Below are 17,596 nucleotides of genomic sequence, written 5' to 3' on the forward strand. Positions count from 1 at the left end.
AATTCCTCAACTGGACATGGATTTTTGAGGCAGCAGCAACTTAGGAACAGAAGGCTACTCCCTGGTTCTCTGATTCTTACCTGGAGGTTCTGCTGTGGGACTGCAGTGAGGTGAGCTCTCCCAAAGATAGAAGGAAGAAGACAACCTCATCAACCCAGCAGGCATGCATTGAAGTGGCTGAAGAAGTCATCAGCAGAAGTATGATCCCTCCAACCTGGAGATCGTGTACCAAGAGGATTCAGGACCTCAGGGAGGTAGAAGAGTTAAGTGGCATAATACTGCTAAGTGCCAAGCCCCGCACTCTTGACTTCCTCAGCATTCTCCTGCACAGCACTATTCAGAGCTACACACCTTGTAGCTGCATTCATTCATTCCTCTCCATGGATCTTACATCCTGATCTAAACAGCCAGCACTCATCCTCACTTTTATGCTTCATAGTCCCTGTTTCCATCCCCTCTGTCATATGGAGCTGCATGTGACTGAGGAGAAGACACCTCATGCTGGTCCTGTTGTGTGTTGGTCCTGCTGCCGCTGGTATTGGTGTGGCTGCTCCTCTTGTTCTTTGTCAGAGGTGCAAGGTAGAGTTGCATAAGCTGGTCTCATGCCATGGTGAAGGCTAGCAGCAGGAAGTGCAGCTAAAAGTGTGTGAAATGCAAGACGGTTGAAGTGACTTCAGAGGTTGGAACCTCTTATCAAGGAATTAAGGTAATCTCAGAGAGGAAGTGCTTGAGCAACAGCCTCTCAACTGGCCATGACTGGATCTTTTCAGTTTCACTGATCAGAAGCTTGCAAGCCTGTCAGTTTCATGGCAAAAGGACTCCTCTGTTCTGTCAGAAATATGTTCTGATGGAGGGTTTATGCTCAAAGTGCCAAACTGCCTCCCTTACCTTCAGATGCCAACACCCAGTGCTGCAAATATTATGGAAAAGGATAATATCTGAAGTTACCAATGACAAGTGTTCGGACCAGAGGATACAAAGTTTCCTCAAAAAAGACAAGACAGCAGAAACAATTTTACAAGGCTTCACTGGCAAAGCAGAACTCAGTGATGACAGACATAGGTTGTGAAATCAGACACACAGCCAGTTTGGAGTGCACCAAATATTCTGCTGGGTGATTCTGTACCTCAGACAAGCATAAGCCTCCTTCAAATGGAATATTTATTGAAATCGGGTTCTTTGCAGAATTTAATTACTTCGCATGAGGTTCTACTCTCCCTAACCATCCTCACCAATGCTAAACCCCTATCCATACAGCTCATTTATATAAAATGGACACCTGAGATCTGGTCAACTTAAGTCAACTTCATAGGCTGAATTTTATGATGGGGCGGAGTTCCCATCCCCGATGTAAGATGCGGAGGTGAGCCCACTTCCACTTGGCCGACTTGCCCCACAACCCGCTTGAGACAGGCCATCTGCCCCCATGGGGAAGAAGTCTCATCTCACAGCTATCAGCTGATCAAATGGTCGGCAGCTCTCTTGTCCAAGTAACGCTATCGGGAGTGGTGGCCACTGCTGAGACTACAGGCAGTCCCTGAAAGGTACATGCAGCGATATAGTCAGACTTAAAGGTAAGTCTGGGCTCAGACTAGCATTCCCTGGCAAAGGGACTGGGGACAGAGGAAACCTGGGGGTAAAATTACCTTGGGGAGGTCTCCGGTGGGTGGACGGGGCCTGAAAAACAGGCACACCACCCCCCTTGCCCAGCCACCAGTCCTCCAGATTTCACCTAATCGTTTAGACAACTGACGCCAGCCTCCCCACCACAGGTAAAATCCCAGTGGAGGTGGAACAAGGTCCTTAAGTGGTAACTAGTGACAAGTGGACTGCCCAACACCTCCATCATTATTGTAAAAATCTCAGCCGAGGTGGGTAAACAGCAGGCACAACACCACTGTTATGATGCCTGCCATCCCACTCCAGGGGAGCCATAAAATTTCAGCCCATAAAGGGGGATTATTGCCACATATTTGTGGTTACCCATTTTTACAGAACTTTTATTTTGCATTTGCAGTTAACTTTGGTGGATTTTGCTCCATGCACTGGCTTTGCAATTATGTATTCTTTTGTTTCTCCTGCCAAAACTTTTCTTCATTTTTCTTGATTCTGGCTTCCATTTAAATCATACCATACCATCGGTGAGGATAGGAATTCTGTTGAGCTTCTAATTTAAGATTTAAAATGAGGAATGAAAATACTTCAGAAGCTTTGATGCAGTACCATGGTCATTCAAGACAGAATGGGACCTCTGCCAGACCCACTAGAATGTAGCATACATTGAACAAGCAAGGGAAAATTGTTGAGTTTGTAAGGGGCAACAGCTTCATCATTTTCCCTGTTTAACAAACAATTTTCCTGCTTAAACAATAGGCATAGAGTGTACAGCACGCAGAGCTTTCAGCGAGTGATAGGGTTCCCTTCGGTGCAGGGCATTATAGATGGCATTCATGAGATAACCAGTGTTCTTGGTACAATCTATGAGTTACTTAAATAGAAGATTGTATTCAATTAATGGTTAAGTATTTGATCAAAGAAAAAATATACATACAAATTACCATTATCCAGGAAGCAGCCACAATGTTTTCTTTATGTACCAGGCCGCATTGCCTGTATTATTTGAAGTAAACATTCAATGGATGGCATTTAGAAAACTTAGGCAATATTCTGCAGCCATTCTGCTGGCTACAGTAAGAAATCTCTTAAGAGCAGAGAAGCCTCTTGAACTGGAATTCTGGGCAGCTGTTTGCTGTTCCATAACAGCCACTTCCATCTGTCAGAAATGTATGCCATTCTGCTTTGGCAGAACAAAAGTGTGTGTTCAAAATAGAGTGCTTGTGCAGTGCATTAAATGGTACCTCCAAGTGGGTGTGGGAGTTCCCAATTTAGGCTTATGTCATGATTGGTGCTTATTACCAGCAAGTCTTCTCATTTGCAGCTAGGTGTGAGGGATCCTGGTGATTCATTGATTTCAGTTGGAAATCTGCATCCATGCATGAAATATGGTCCACTCTTCCTTGATCCACATCCTGCAGTAGAATGCCCATCTCTTCCATATCAAATGGAGCAATTTCGCACACAGTTCTCCCTGTGTCATTCTGAACAATTGCTCAGCTTTTCTTCCAGCTGCTTTCTAATGTCAATCTGCAACTGTAAGAGCTGCTGCCTTACTAGATCTTCAATCTACCCCTTGCACTTGATTAGAACATTGTAGGCAGCCATAGACAAAGAGGTCAAAATAGCAATAGTAGAGGAGTTGGTGGCTTATCGCAGGGTGGTTGCTTTCATGGACAGAGTAAAGCAACTTGGCAAAGCGATCAACTAACCTGTGTTTGGTTTTCCTATTTTTATTTGCAGTTTCTTTTTGTTATGTAAACAGCATCACTGATTAAAATTGCTGAGATCTGCTGACAATACTATCGCAGTACTGATTTATCAGCTAGAGCACGAATCTCCAACTGCAGCTTCGGAGCCACATGCAGCTCTTTGCACCTCATTCGTGTCTCTCAACCTTTTCCAGTTGGATCATATCACCATGATAAAAATATTAAGTCAAGAAAAGTAAGAGCCTTGTTTTTGTTGTGGGGATGGAAAGCTAATTGTTACGCTGCACTATACAGATTCAAATGATTATTTTAACAAAAAAAATCATCATGCTCTAAATAAACCTGTTGAAGTGGCATAGCTACATCATGGTTGTAGTTAATGGCCAGGATTTTCCGGTCCTGCCAGCGGTGAGCATCGTCGTGGACGGGAACATTTTGGCCGCCCGTGATGATGCCGACCATTCGCAGGGCCGGAAAATCCCACCAATGCCTTTGGTTCGAGGAACAGGTTTTTTTGGTTGAGACCATTATTGTTTCTAATATAGCTGAGATGATAAATTATCCTGGATATGTTATTAGAAGCTTTTTTTATCAAGAAGATTAATAGCTGAAAAAATTCTATGCATCTTAAGCTAAGTTTGTTTTAAAATTGGCTTCACTGACAGAATTATTGTAAAAAATTATAATTCAGTTAGGTCTTTTTTATTGATTCATAAACTGTAAACATGTATTTTATTTACTTTAAATGCAAATTATGCATTCTACCATTTATGCTTTTTTTTAAAAAGAGCGCGGAGAATGAGGACACTTCATTTAAAAAGAGTGCGGTGAGACTTCATTTTCAAAAAGAGCGCTGAGAGCGCGGAGACTTCATTTTAAAAAGTACAGAGTTCATCTTAAAGAGAGCGGGGAGAGTTAATTTAAAAAAGAGCGCGGAGACCTCATTTTAAAAAGAGACTGGGGAGAATTTGTTTTAAAAAGAGGGCGGAGAGCAGTGAGACCTCATTTTAAAAAGAGGGCGGAGAGCAGTGAGACCTCATTTTAAAAAGAGGGCGGAGAGCAGTGAGACCTCATTTTAAAAAGGGGGCGGAGAGCAGTGAGACCTCATTTTAAAAAGAGGGCGGAGAGCAGTGAGACCTCATTTTAAAAAGAGGGCGGAGAGCAGTGAGACCTCATTTTAAAAAGAGTGTGGAGAGCGGTGAGACCTCATTTTAAAAAGAGCGGGGAGACTTCATTTTAAAAAGAGGGCGGGGAGCAGTGAGACCTCATTTTAAAAAGAGCGTGGAGAGCGGTGAGACTTCATTTTAAAAAGAGCGGGGAGACTTCATTTTAAAAAGAGAGCGGGGAGCAGTGAGACCTCATTTTTAAAAAGCGTGGAGGGCGGGGAGACCTCATTTTTAAAAAGCGTGGAGGGCGGGGAGACCTCATTTTTAAAAAGCGTGGAGGGCGGGGAGACCTCATTTTTAAAAAGCGTGGAGGGCGGGGAGACCTCATTTTTAAAAAGCGTGGAGGGCGGGGAGACCTCATTTTTAAAAAGCGTGGAGGGCGGGGAGACCTCATTTTTAAAAAGCGTGGAGGGCGGGGAGACCTCATTTTTAAAAAGCGTGGAGGGCGGGGAGACCTCATTTTTAAAAAGCGTGGAGGGCGGGGAGACCTCATTTTTAAAAAGCGTGGAGGGCGGGGAGACCTCATTTTTAAAAAGCGTGGAGGGCGGGGAGACCTCATTTTTTAAAAGCGTGGAGGGCGGGGAGACCTCATTTTTTAAAAAGCGTGGAGACCTCATTTTTAAAAAGCGTGGAGGGCGGGGAGACCTCATTTTTAAAAGGCATGGAGGGCGGGGAGACCTCATTTAAAAAAAACAGAGCCGGGAGACCTCATTTTAAAAACAGATTTAATTTTAAAATGAGCGGGGAGACTTCATTTTTTAAAAAAACGCTGAGAGCGGGGAGACTTAATTTTTAAAAAGAGTGGGCAGAGTTCATTTGAAAAAAGAGCGAGGAGACTTCATTTAAAAAGAAGCAAGGAGACTTCATTTTTAAAAAAGCGGGGAGTTTCATGGGCGACCAGCGGCGGAGTGACATCACAAACCACAATGTGACTTGAGTGCAGGGAATGCAGCTGATTGGTGAGTAGGATTGGTGAGTATTTCTAGTCTTTAAAGTAAAAGTAAGGTATAACATCAATACTGGCGTAAAAAATAATTACAATAAAGTGTAAAGAGCAGGGATACTAGAGTAATTAATTAATAAATTAAATAAAATACAATAGTGATGGCAGGATGGGTGATGTGTTGCTGCTGCAGCATGTGGGAGCTGCTGGACACCAAGGTGATCCAGAGTGAATAGATCCGTAATAAGTATTTGCAGCTCGAGGAACTTCGGATCTGAGTTGAGGAGCTGGAGTCCGAGCTGCAGACATTGCACCACATCAGGGAGGGGGAAAGTTACCTGGACACTTTGCTCCAGGAGGTGGTCACACCCCTCAGGTTAGGTAATTCAAACTTGGTCTGTGATCAGGGACATGAAGGTGTGACTGCAGGTGAGGCAAGTATGGGAACCCATGGGGTATTATTAGAGGAGCCTCGGCCCCTGCAATTGTCCAACAGTTACTAGGTTCTTGCAAGCTGTGCGGACAAGAGCAGGGTCTGCAGGGAGAATGAGGGAACTGACCACAGCACCGTGGTTCAGGGAGCCATTCAAGTGGGGGGAGGAAATAGGAACATAGCAGTGGTAGGGGACGGCATAATTAGAGGTATGGATACTGTTCTTTGCAGCCATGAGCATGAGTCCTGAAGGCTGTGTTGCGTGCCCAATGCCAGGTTAAGGACATCTCAGGGCTGGAGAGGAACTTGGAGAGGGAGGGGAGGGATCCAGTTGTCATCACCCACGTTGATAGCAACAACATTGATAGGACTAGAAAGGAGGTTCTGCTGAAAGAATTTGAACAGTTTGGAGCTAAATTAAAAAACAGAACCTTCAAGGTAATAATCTCGGGATTACTACTTGAGCCACGGGCAAACTGGCATAAGGTAAATAAAGTCAAGGAGCTAAAATTCTCAGATTGATGTGGGAGGAATGGGTTTCAATTCATGGGGCACTGGCACCAGTACTGGGGTAGAAAGGAACTGTTCCGGTGGGATGGGTGTCACTTGAACCGTACTGGGACCAATGTCCTTGCAAATCGAATAACTAGGGCTGTAGAAAGGGCTTTAAACTAAATGGGGGGAGGGGCGGTTCTGGAGCAGGGATACGTAGGCTAACAAAGCTAAAGGATATAGCAGCATTGCAGGGCAGCTGTTTAGGTATTGATTCCCAGAGTGTAACAGGAAGGGAGAGAATATACAAACATTAAAAAAAGCAGAAAATAGTGTCAAAGGGGGGACAAATGGTAAAAAGGCAAAATTAATGGCTCTTTACATAAATTCACGTAGTATTCGGAACAAGATAAATGAATTAACGGCACAAATAGAGGCTAATGGGTATGATCTTATACCATTACAAAGACATGATTACAAGGAGATCAAAGCTGGGAGCTAAATATTCAGCGGCATGTGACTTTTCGAAAGGACAGCCAGGAAGGAAAGGGTGGTGGGGTAGCTTTGTTAGTACCGGATGGAATAAGTACGATAGCAAGAAATTATCTTGGATCGGAAGATGTAGAATCCATATGGGTGGAGGTAAGAAATAACAAGGGGAAGACGACACAGGTGGGAGTAGTCTATAGACCCCCCCAACAGTAGCTATACCGTAGGACAGAGAATAAATTAGGAGATAATGAGGGCATGTAAAAAAGGCAGTATATTAATCATGGGTGACTTTAATCTTCATGTAGATTGGGAAAATCAAATTGGCAGAGAAAGCCACAAGCAAGATATAGAGTGTATTTTGGGACAGTTTCCTAGAACAATAAGTTGTGGACTGAACCAGGGATCAGGTTATTTTGAATTTGGTAATGTGTAATGAGGCAGGTTTAATAAATGATCTTAGAGTAAAAGATCCCCTAGGAAACAGTGACCATAACTGGTAGAATTTGGCATTCAGTTTGAGAGTTAGAAACACGGTTCGGAAAAAAACTTAAATAAGGGTACTTACAAAGAATGAGGGCAGAGTTGGCTGGCGTGGACTGGGAGAGGAATTTAGCAGAAAAGACGGTTGATGAACAACGGCAGACGTTGGAGAAAATAATTCATGACTCATAACAAAGATATATCCTAGCGAGGAAGAAGGATTCTAGGAAGGGGATAAACCAAGCATGGTTAATCAAGGAAGTTGAGGATAGTATCAAATTGAAAGAAAAAACATACAATGTGGCAATGATTAGTGGTAAGTCAGAGGATTGGGAAAGTTTTTAAAAAACAACAAAAGATGACCATAAAAATAAAGAGGGAGAAAGTAAACTTTGAGGGTAAACTAGCAAGTAATATAAAAACGGACAGTAAGATCTTTAAAGAAAAAAAGGAAGAGAGAGGCCAAAGTGAACATAGGCCCCTGAGAGAATGAGGCTGCGGAAATAATAATGGGGAACCAGGAAATGGCAGAGGAGTTGAATAAATACTTTGCATCGGTCTTCACAGTAGAAGACACTAATAGCATTCCAAAAATAATAAATAATCAAGGGACAAAAGAGGGGGAGGAAATAAATAAAATAACTATCATTAGAGAAAAAGTACTAGGGAAACTCATGGGGCTAAAAGCCGATAAGTCCCCAGGACCTAATGGATTGCATCCTAGGATATTAAAAGAAGTAGTTACAGAGATAGTGGATGCACTGGTAGCAATCTTCCAAGAATCCTTAGATTCTGGAAAAGTCCCAGAGGATTGGAAAACTGCCAATGTAACACCCTTATTCAAAAAGGGAGAGAGGCAAAAAACAGGTAACTGTAGGCCAGTTAGCTTAACATCCATCATTGGGAAAATGTTAGAGTCTATTATAAAGGATGTAATAGCAGAGCATTTAGAAATGCATAATATCATCAAGCAGAGTCAGCATGGCTTCATGAGGGGGAAATCATGCCTGACAAATTTATTAGAATTCTTTGAGGAGGTAACACGCAGGATAGATAAGGGGAACCAGTAGATGTAATATATTTGGATTTGCAAAAGGCGTTCAGTAAAGTACCGCACATGAGGCTACTCAATAAGGTAAAATGGTGTTGGGGATAGGATATTAGCATGGATAGAGGATTGGCTAACTAATAGAAGACAGAGAGTTGGGATAAGGGGGGCATTTTCAGGATGGCAACCTGTAACTAGTGGAGTGCCACAGGGATCAGTGCTGGGGCCTCAATTATTTACAATATATATTAATGACTTAGATGAAGGAAGTGAATGTACTACTGCCAAGTTTGCGGATGACACAAAAATAGGCGGGAAGGCAAGTGACGAGGATGACACATAGGCCAGAATCTTAGGGTCGGCATGCGGGGGCGGGGCCCCACTCGCCAATGCATAAAATGACGCGCGGTGACAATGGGCATGCGTCCCAACATCACCACATCATTCCGATTTTCAGTTCGGCGGGTGCACACCGGAGTCGGCTGCACACCCGCCAAACTGTCAAAGGCCTATTAAGGCCATTTTAAAACTAAATAAAGTAATTAACGGAGCTGCCCCTCTAACCTTAAGGTTGGTGGGCGGGCAAAGAGCCCAGACGGCCTTTGCATTTATCATGAAACCTCATCCACGGGCGGGATGAGCTTTCATGAAGTGTTCATAAATTGATTAAAAAATTTTATTAAAGTTCACATGAGGGGACATGTCTTAAATTTTTTTTTTCTTTATTTAATTTTTTGATGATTAAACTGATCTCCCTGAGGCAGCTCTGTGCCTCAGGGAGATTTTTGTGCACATGCACGAAAGAGTGCAGGCCCCGACTCAGCCACCTCCCCCCGCCCGCACATGAACGCTCAGCATTTCCTGGTGCGCATCAAACCGCCCACATAAAATGGCGGCGCGTAGCTGATCACGGACAGTCATCAGCTGCGTGCCGCTCCTGCTCAGCCCCTCCGACAAGGAGAAAATTCTCCCCGAAGAGTCTACAGAGGGATATAGACAGGTTAAATGAGTGGGCAAAACTTGGCAGGTGGCATATAATGTGGGAAAATGTGAGGTTATGCATTTTGGCAGGAAGAATAGAGGAGCTGAATATTATTTAAATGGCAAAAGACTGCAGAAAGCTGCAGCACAGAGGGATTTGGGGGTCCTCGTGCATGAATCACAAAAAGCTAGCATACACGTTCAGCAGGCATTTGGGAAGGTAAATCGAACGTTGGCCTTTATTTCAAAGGGAATGGAGTATAAAAATAGGGAAGTCTTGCTAAAACTATACAAGGCACTAGTTAGACCACACCTAGAATACTGTGAACAGATTTGGTCCCCTTATCTAAGGAAGTATATACTGGCATTGGAGGCAGTTCAGAGAAGGTTCACTGGGTTGATCCCAGGTATGAAGGTATTTTCTTATGAGGAGAAGTTGAGTAGGTTGGGCCCATACTCATTGGAATTTAGAAGAATGAGAGGTGACCTTATTGAAACACATCAAATTCTTAGGGGGCTGGACAGGATAGATGCTGACAGGTTGTTTCCCCTTGTGGGAGAGTCTAGGACCAGAGGGCATAATCTCAGAGTAAGTGGCCGCCCATTTAAGACAGAGATGAGAAGGAATTTCTTCTCTGAGGGTAGTAATTTGTGGAATACTTTACTGTAGAGGCTGTGTCGTTAAGTATATTCAAGGCTGAGATAGCCATTTTTAATCAGTAAGGGAATCAAAGGTTATGGGGAAAAGGCAGTAAAGTGGAGTTAAGGATTATCAGATTAGCCATGATCTCATTGAATGCTGGAGCAGAATCGATGGGCCAAATGACCTACTTCTGCTCCTATGTCTTATGGTCTATGGTCTACCAGAGACACTAGGCAATTTGCCACATATTTGATTTAGAAGTGCCAAATTTTCATCTTGCCGTTTCTGTTTTTTTTATTTTAAGCATTTTTTTAAGAAAGGCTTTTCAGGTAAAAATGTTTGCTGATCCCTGAGCTAATGTTACTTATCCATTTTGTTATGCCGTGTGAAACCTTTGAACATTGTCCTCTGCTTCCATTGAATCATTTTCTTTTTTTCCCCTTAACAAATTATTGAAAACTTACTTCCAGTAATATTTCAAAAAGTTCTATTATATTGTTTTTGTCGCATGCACCAAATGACTTTATGTCCTTCATTTTTTTAACTGTTGCCTGTTCTTTGACTATATTTGCCCTAGTTGCGCGCTGCTGCCTCCATTGATAAAATAATGGGAAACTGTGAAGAAATTTAGAAGACTTGTCATTAATTTCACCAAAGTTGAAACAATTACACAATTTGGGATTAGTGGGGGGAGGTGTGATACATTACAGGTTATATAGTGCCTGCAAGTACATACAATGAAGTCTATGTACCTTTTGAAGCCAAATTTTTACTCATTAGAGAGAACTTTGGGTCAGGTAATGAAATTGGGTAAGAGAAGCTGGCAGGTGGTTGTGGTGAGGATTTGGGCACTGTGCAATGTTTTAGGATGCTGATGAGGGAGGGTGGAGTCTCCTTAGTCAATTTTTGGACCATGACTAACCTCAGGTGTGTTAGGGGGGCTGTGAATGTTAATGGGCCTTTGGAAATTTGGCCCACATCCCACCACGTTTATCCATTCTATACACAGCCCATGCATCACTTGTTCATACTGGCAAATGTTCCACAGTTGCTTTGTCCATATGTTTTATTGTGAAATATGAGTAAGGCCACAAACCATGGAAGAATCTTGTTGCAAGCAGGTCAAGTGGTCATGGGGTGAAATCTAGGAACATGGAGACCCATCCTGGTCACCTCCCAGATCTTCATCCAGACTGGATGTGTGAACATGACCAGAGTGTACATGGTTTGGTGCTTGTTTGATTCCAATTTCACCCAGAATTTTTCAGTTAAGGCAAAGTGGAGTGTGTGTGTGTGGCTTGTTCAGTGCTAGATTTTGAACTTGGCCTTTTACTGTAAAGAGTATGAAGCTGGGAGAAGATGATTGCTACAGAGAAACTCGTGTGCTTTCTGTCATCTTTATTGTTGCCTGGGTCCAGCGCATCCATGCCTGAGCCCTCTGCTTTGATTGTGCTCACCGCTGATTGTTTCCCGTACCATTGACTTGGCACCCGCATGAAAACTGAGTGCTTCCCCTCTTCCATCATGATGTATGCAGCGGCTTCACTCCTACAACATTTAGCTTTGCAGGTCATGTAGAGTTTACTGTAATATAGACCTGGCATGGTAGGGTGGTTGAATTCTGTACTAGATTGCTAATACTTCAAGATTCTTTCTTCAGTTGTGCTGACTGCTGTAGACAGCTCGCACTCTATTAATAGGAGGTATCAAAGTTCCCAATTATGCCACACACTCCTCATGTCATAAAAGTTTTCCTCTTTTTAGGAAGAGGGGAACAGTTAAAAGGTTTGTTTGATTTTATTCCACCAGCATTTCTGGTAAACAGGAGCATTGAAAGTACATAAAACAAACTGCAATAACATTGTGTAACACCATTAAAGTCTAGGTATTATTATTGGTGACTTCAGTAGTTGAAAATGTGATCACATGCCATTCCTTGGACCACATTATCATCTTGGAGGCGGGAATCAGGAGTTGTGTCTAATCCCTTTTTTGCGATCCTGCTTCCGTCGCAAGACTGCTGGGAAGCAAGATTTTCCAGCAACATGGCCTTAATTGGCCTCAGTGACAGGCCCGAGGTGGGGATGGAATCAGGGTGATTCTAGGCTGGTTAAAAAGCCCACCTCCATTCTCAAAAAACATCAGCCTGTTGCTTTCAAAGGAATCAGGAGCTGTACAGGGAAGGCCTCACAAATTGTAGAAATGTAAACCCTCTGATCAATTTAACCCCCCCCCCAACCCAACCTGCTCTTTAAATCTACCCTCACCCATTATTCACTATATGAACAGAACTCACGAGCCCTATTATCAGTTGGAAACCAATAAATAGCCTATAACTCTCCCCCGGTAAACAAACCGACTCTTCAAACGAGCTATATAAATAGAGTCAAGCATTTGTAAAACCATGAGGCAGTTGGATTGCTGCCAAAAGCCCATGGATGGAATTTTACGCTGGTGGGATTTTACAGTCCCACTGCAGTCAATGGATGTTTGAATAGCTTGCCACATTTTACGGCCCCACCCCATCGAAATGGGGCTGTCAAATTCCGCCCCATAATTCTCCCCAAGCAAACAAACTGACTTTAGAACTGTTATCTCAATAGATATCTAAACTGAATACATAAAAGCAATGGGAAAAGTTTAAACAATTAGACATTTTTATCATACTGTGCTACACTTTCAATACTGTGAAATGTACTCGACATTTTATCCATTTCATAAACTTTTTAATTCATCTGCAGACTTTTCCACATTTACAGTATTGATCTTTTACTTGACAGCTTGCCAGTTGGCAGAAGTAACAATCTGACAAACACATTGTTTAATAGATAGTTACATCTTCCAATCACAGCCCTGTCATATCTCACCATAATGAATATAGATACAACCCATGCTACAGCATTTCATGATTAACTGCAAAGGAGGCAAAACTATTTTACTTTTTAATCCCTTGATGCTTCCAATCCCTGGTTCACACCTGCATGCAGCTGGTGTAAAGCAGCTGCTTAAGTCCAGCCGCTTCCTTGAAAATTAAAAAACTTACTGGAGACAGGCTCTCAATCAGCCCACAATGCTGTTAATTGCGTCCTTAATAGTAGCAGGCCTGTTCTGGGACCCACTCCCTCCCCTGCCCTTGTGAAAACAGCTGAGGGCAGAAAGCAAGAAAGAACTTCAGGGCATGCTTCTCTGCGGCCAATTTTCCCCGGTCCTGTGTCCCTGAAAATCCAGCCCCTCGTGTCTGTTGTTTTAGTGGAGGCATTAATTATTAAAAATAAATGAGTTGATGCTTGTTTTGAAGTAACAGACCAAGGAACATCAAATAAATGTATTAAGTGCTGTAGGCTAATATTGACAACAGTAATCTCTCGGCTGAAATGATGGAAATGTTTGACCACAAGTAAAATGCTTCATGCACCAATGTAATCTGTATCCAAATAATTGGGCGCCAGAAAACTATTCAAATAAGCTGACCTTGTATTAGTGGAACAGGTACACACAATGTCCGAACAGTACTGGCACTTTAGCATCCATAATATTGGCTGTACTGTGGAGTTGGACACAGATCAGCAGGCCCGCAGGATCTTTTGTCCATCAAAATTATGGGATATATACATTTTTATGTAGATAAAAGTCAAAAAATAAATCTAGAGTGCACTTTGCATTTTCGTTCCCTGTACAAAATTTTTATATATGATGTTAGCCAGTGGAATTTCAATTCGTGAAGAATTTTAAATTTAAATAAATAATACTTAATTTAATGTTATCGCTTGAGTCTTGCATTGAGTATGATTGACCAGTGAGGAAGATGCACGAAACCTGTTTTGTAGGAACAGTTTTAGCTAATTCGTACATATTTTATAAAAGCCTATTACTAAGGCTCCAACAAAGGTTTTCCAATTTGTCAAATACAAATCTAGTACCACTACAGTATACTGATAATACCCAGTATTGTCTTCTCCAAAAAAAAGTACAAAACTTCATTAGGGTGCATTCATAAGACTCATTATTTGTTTTACTCCTACAAACATGTCCTAAATTCATATGTTTAATATGTGGTATTTTAGTGCAAGTTGCCAAAATTCTATGCATCCTCTGTTTTATTGGCAGATGATTTTGCACAGTTTCTAAACACTTTAGATTTCCAATACATTTTTGGATCTACCCATATCTTTTTGTAAATTTTACAGTCTCCAAGCTACATTTATGTATACCATACCTTCTCTTTTAATAGGGAATCCGAAGTTGTAGATCTCAAGTCCCAGCTCGCTCGCATGCGGGAAGACTGGATTGAAGAAGAATGTCATCGAGTTGAAGCCCAGCTAGCGCTAAAGGAAGCTCGAAAGGAAATCAAACAACTACGTGAGGTGATTGACACTATGAAGAACAGTTTGGTGGAGAAGGACAAAGGTGTTCAAAAATACTTTGTTGACATTAATATCCAAAACAAGAAACTGGAGTCTTTGCTGCAGAGCATGGAGTTGGCTCAGAATGGTGCTTTAAGAGATGATTCCTCTCTGGATTGCATGTGTCCATCACCAGTGAAGTCATTGGCACGTAGCACAACCTATACAAAAATGGCTGAAGCTATGGGCCTAGAAGACCAAGCTGTTGAAGAATTGGCTGATAGTGGTCTGCTTGCCAATGACGATATGGCAAGCAGAACAGATCTCTTTGACCAAATTCTTAGGTCAAAACCCACGGAAGGTAGCTCTGGAGATGGCTGTTGGTCCCAGGCTAATGAAATGCAGGTATCACTTGTTAACAGTGCAGCACTTGAGATTTCTGCTCAAAGTGGCATGATCTTTATGAACAATGATAATAGGCTGGTGAGGGAGCAAGCTATCCAGACTGACGTAGTACCATATAGCCCCGATGTACAGAGCCTCATTCTACACATGCTGAAGTCACAGCATAGCAGCCCAACCAGCCCCATATCTTCAACCTGGGCACCAGATGCCAGTCAAGCAGCATGTGCACCACAGTTTGAAACAGTAGTCACCGATGCTTTGCTGGATTTGACTCCAAACAATCCGAACACTGCAATTTTGGTGTCTAAATTAGAATCTGTTAACCATTTCATGAGCCCTCAGGCAAATACTTACAATAAACAAGCACAACACCTGCCTAGAGTAAACCATATGAGAGAACTTACTTCCACGTCCATGTTTGATGAAACAGACAGTAATGAACATGATTTATCAAAGGAGCAGCCATCTGCACTATGTCAGAAAAACTATTGGAGCAGCCATTTTATTATTGATTTGTTGGCAGTGGCTGCACCTGTGGTGCCTACTTTGGCATGGGTATTTTCCACACATAGAGGAGGAACAGAGCCCCTGTACAATATTGGTGCTCTGTTGCGTGGGTGCTGTTTGGTGGCCTTGCACTCTTTGCGCCATGCACCTCGCACACTGTTCTGTCACCCAGCTGAAAATAAAAACACCCACTAATTGCACTTAGATTTTAGCTTAGGATACTTGAAGAGTACTGGAATTAGCTTAATGCGTCGTCTTTGTATGTGGCTAGATGTGATTCATCACATCAGTGAGGTTTAATTTGCACTGTTAATAAGTATAGATATATTACTTGACTTATGGTGGTATGAGTTTACAGTGTTGCAAGCTGCTTTTGAAGAATGGGTAATTTATAAATGTGAATGCTTTCCTTGTATGAGGAAAGAAATGGAATTTACGTGGCCAAAGTTGACCCACTACTGAGCAATATATCAGTATACTTTGTAGTGGTGACATTTTTAAAAGGCATGGAACAGTGATGTATTTTTGTTTAAGTGTACGGGCCTGGATCTCGATTTGAACACCATTTTAATTACTAAAGGACTGTTCTAAACAGAGATTAATCCCCGATAGTGAAAACTGCCTTCAAGGTTTTGCATAGAAGATACTGAATATTCAGCCTTCTAAAGGTAGCTGGTTCCAGCATCTGCTTGAACATATTTTTCAATGTTTTATTATGGTTCAGCTGTGTATATTGTTGCTGTTTTAAGAAGCTACAGCTTAATGGTCATGCTGTATTTTTATGTTTATGATAAAACGGAGTGCAACCAAAGGTTCTTGGCCTTTTGCTGTCTGTATGTTTTCAGTGGTATGGGATGGTGTACTGGAAACCTGAAACGTCTTGTTACTGTTGTGTTGCATCAGTACAAGCATCGACTAGTTGGATCAAGTAATATAACAGTGACCTGTATAAGTAGTTGCTACGCACAGTACATTGACATGTTTTAAAGTAATCAACAAGATGCTTCTATGTAGTTGCTTCTTACAAAATATTGCATTTTCTTGATTTGTGTTGTGTTCGAGCCATGTGCAATATTGCTGAATTGTTTACTTTCACTTTTCTTTACTGTACTTCAGATGTTTCTAAATTAAAGGTTATAAATTTATTAAATTAAAGCATGCCAAAAAGTTACCAGCACTTCTGTCTCTTGCTTTGTGCCTTAATACATTTTTTAAACCAGTTTTGTGTGAATTTTATCGAAAAGTCATGAAGCGCAAGTACATCCAGGTTAAGTATACAAACTTAAATTCCCTGCACTCTGCTGCATTATGTACCTCAGTCTGAAACTCAGAAGGAGTCCCCTAACTTCCACCAATGTCAATTTTTTTCTATTTCCTATAATAAGTCAGTCATTCAATAATCTCTAGCTAAGCCAAAAGTTCATAACTTAACTAGGACTGCTAGTATGATTTTTTTTGGAATTTGGAAGGATTGTACTGTATCTTTTTTACTATAATGTCAATATTGGAGGGGTCTAGCAAATAATTTTTTTGATTATTTGATTATAGATTCTGATTTTCGATTTACACTAAAACCATCCAAATATTTTCTCAAAACTCAAGTATCAAAAATACAGTAAATGTAATAGTCACATAGTAACATGTTTGATAATCAATGTAAGTGTAACAATTTGAACTTAATAAGTGGTATCATTCCAAAGTGTACTTAATCAAAAGATGATCTATAAATAACAGAGGTTTAGTTTAATCAAAGAGTTTGGTTGTCCTTATGATCCATATTTTTGTGATCTAGTTGCAAACCTTTCTAAAAGAAAACCTGCCAAGGCATTGGTTTTTTTTTGGCTGCACTGATAACTGCAGAATAATAATATTAAAATAATAAAATGTCATATAAAAACACTTGCATTTATATAGCAGCTTTCACAACCTAAGAATGCCCCAAAGCACAAGAACTTCTGAAGTGTTGTCTCTTGTAGGAAATACAACAGCTGATTTGCATCTAGCAAGATCTCATAAATGGCAATATGATAGCGACCAGATTATCAGTTTTACTAATATTTGTTTGAAGATAAATATTGGTCAGGAAAACAGGGAGAAATCCCCAGATCTTATTCAAAGTTGTGCCATTGGATCTTTTACACTCACTTTAGAGAGCAGTTTAATGTCTCAGCTGAAAGATAACACCTCTGACGGTGCAGCACTCCCTCAGTAATGCACTGATGCGTAGCTTGGATTTTATGCTATAATGTCTAGAGTTGCACTTGAGTCCACAAGTTTCTGAAGCGAAAAAGCTATCATGAGTCAAGGCTGAGATATGTCTTGAGATAAATATTTTAG

At 41.5% G+C, this 17,596-nt stretch overlaps 1 protein-coding gene across 5 annotated transcripts in view; it reads left to right on the forward strand.

Moving 5' to 3' along the window:
* Positions 1–16,430, forward strand: part of sybu (syntabulin (syntaxin-interacting)) — a 103,662-nt gene extending 87,232 nt beyond the window's left edge. For all 5 annotated transcript variants that reach the window (XM_078540211.1, XM_078540212.1, XM_078540215.1 and 2 more), the window contains one exon: positions 14,236–16,430. In XM_078540211.1, coding sequence (XP_078396337.1) covers positions 14,236–15,454 — 1,219 coding nt within the window. In that variant the 3' untranslated portion in view covers positions 15,455–16,430. The remainder of the gene's footprint in view (positions 1–14,235) is intronic.
* The last annotated feature ends 1,166 nt before the right edge of the window (positions 16,431–17,596 follow it).

Source organism: Cetorhinus maximus, chromosome 4, assembly GCF_964194155.1.
Source record: "Cetorhinus maximus chromosome 4, sCetMax3.hap1.1, whole genome shotgun sequence".
Lineage (NCBI taxonomy): Eukaryota > Metazoa > Chordata > Chondrichthyes > Lamniformes > Cetorhinidae > Cetorhinus > Cetorhinus maximus.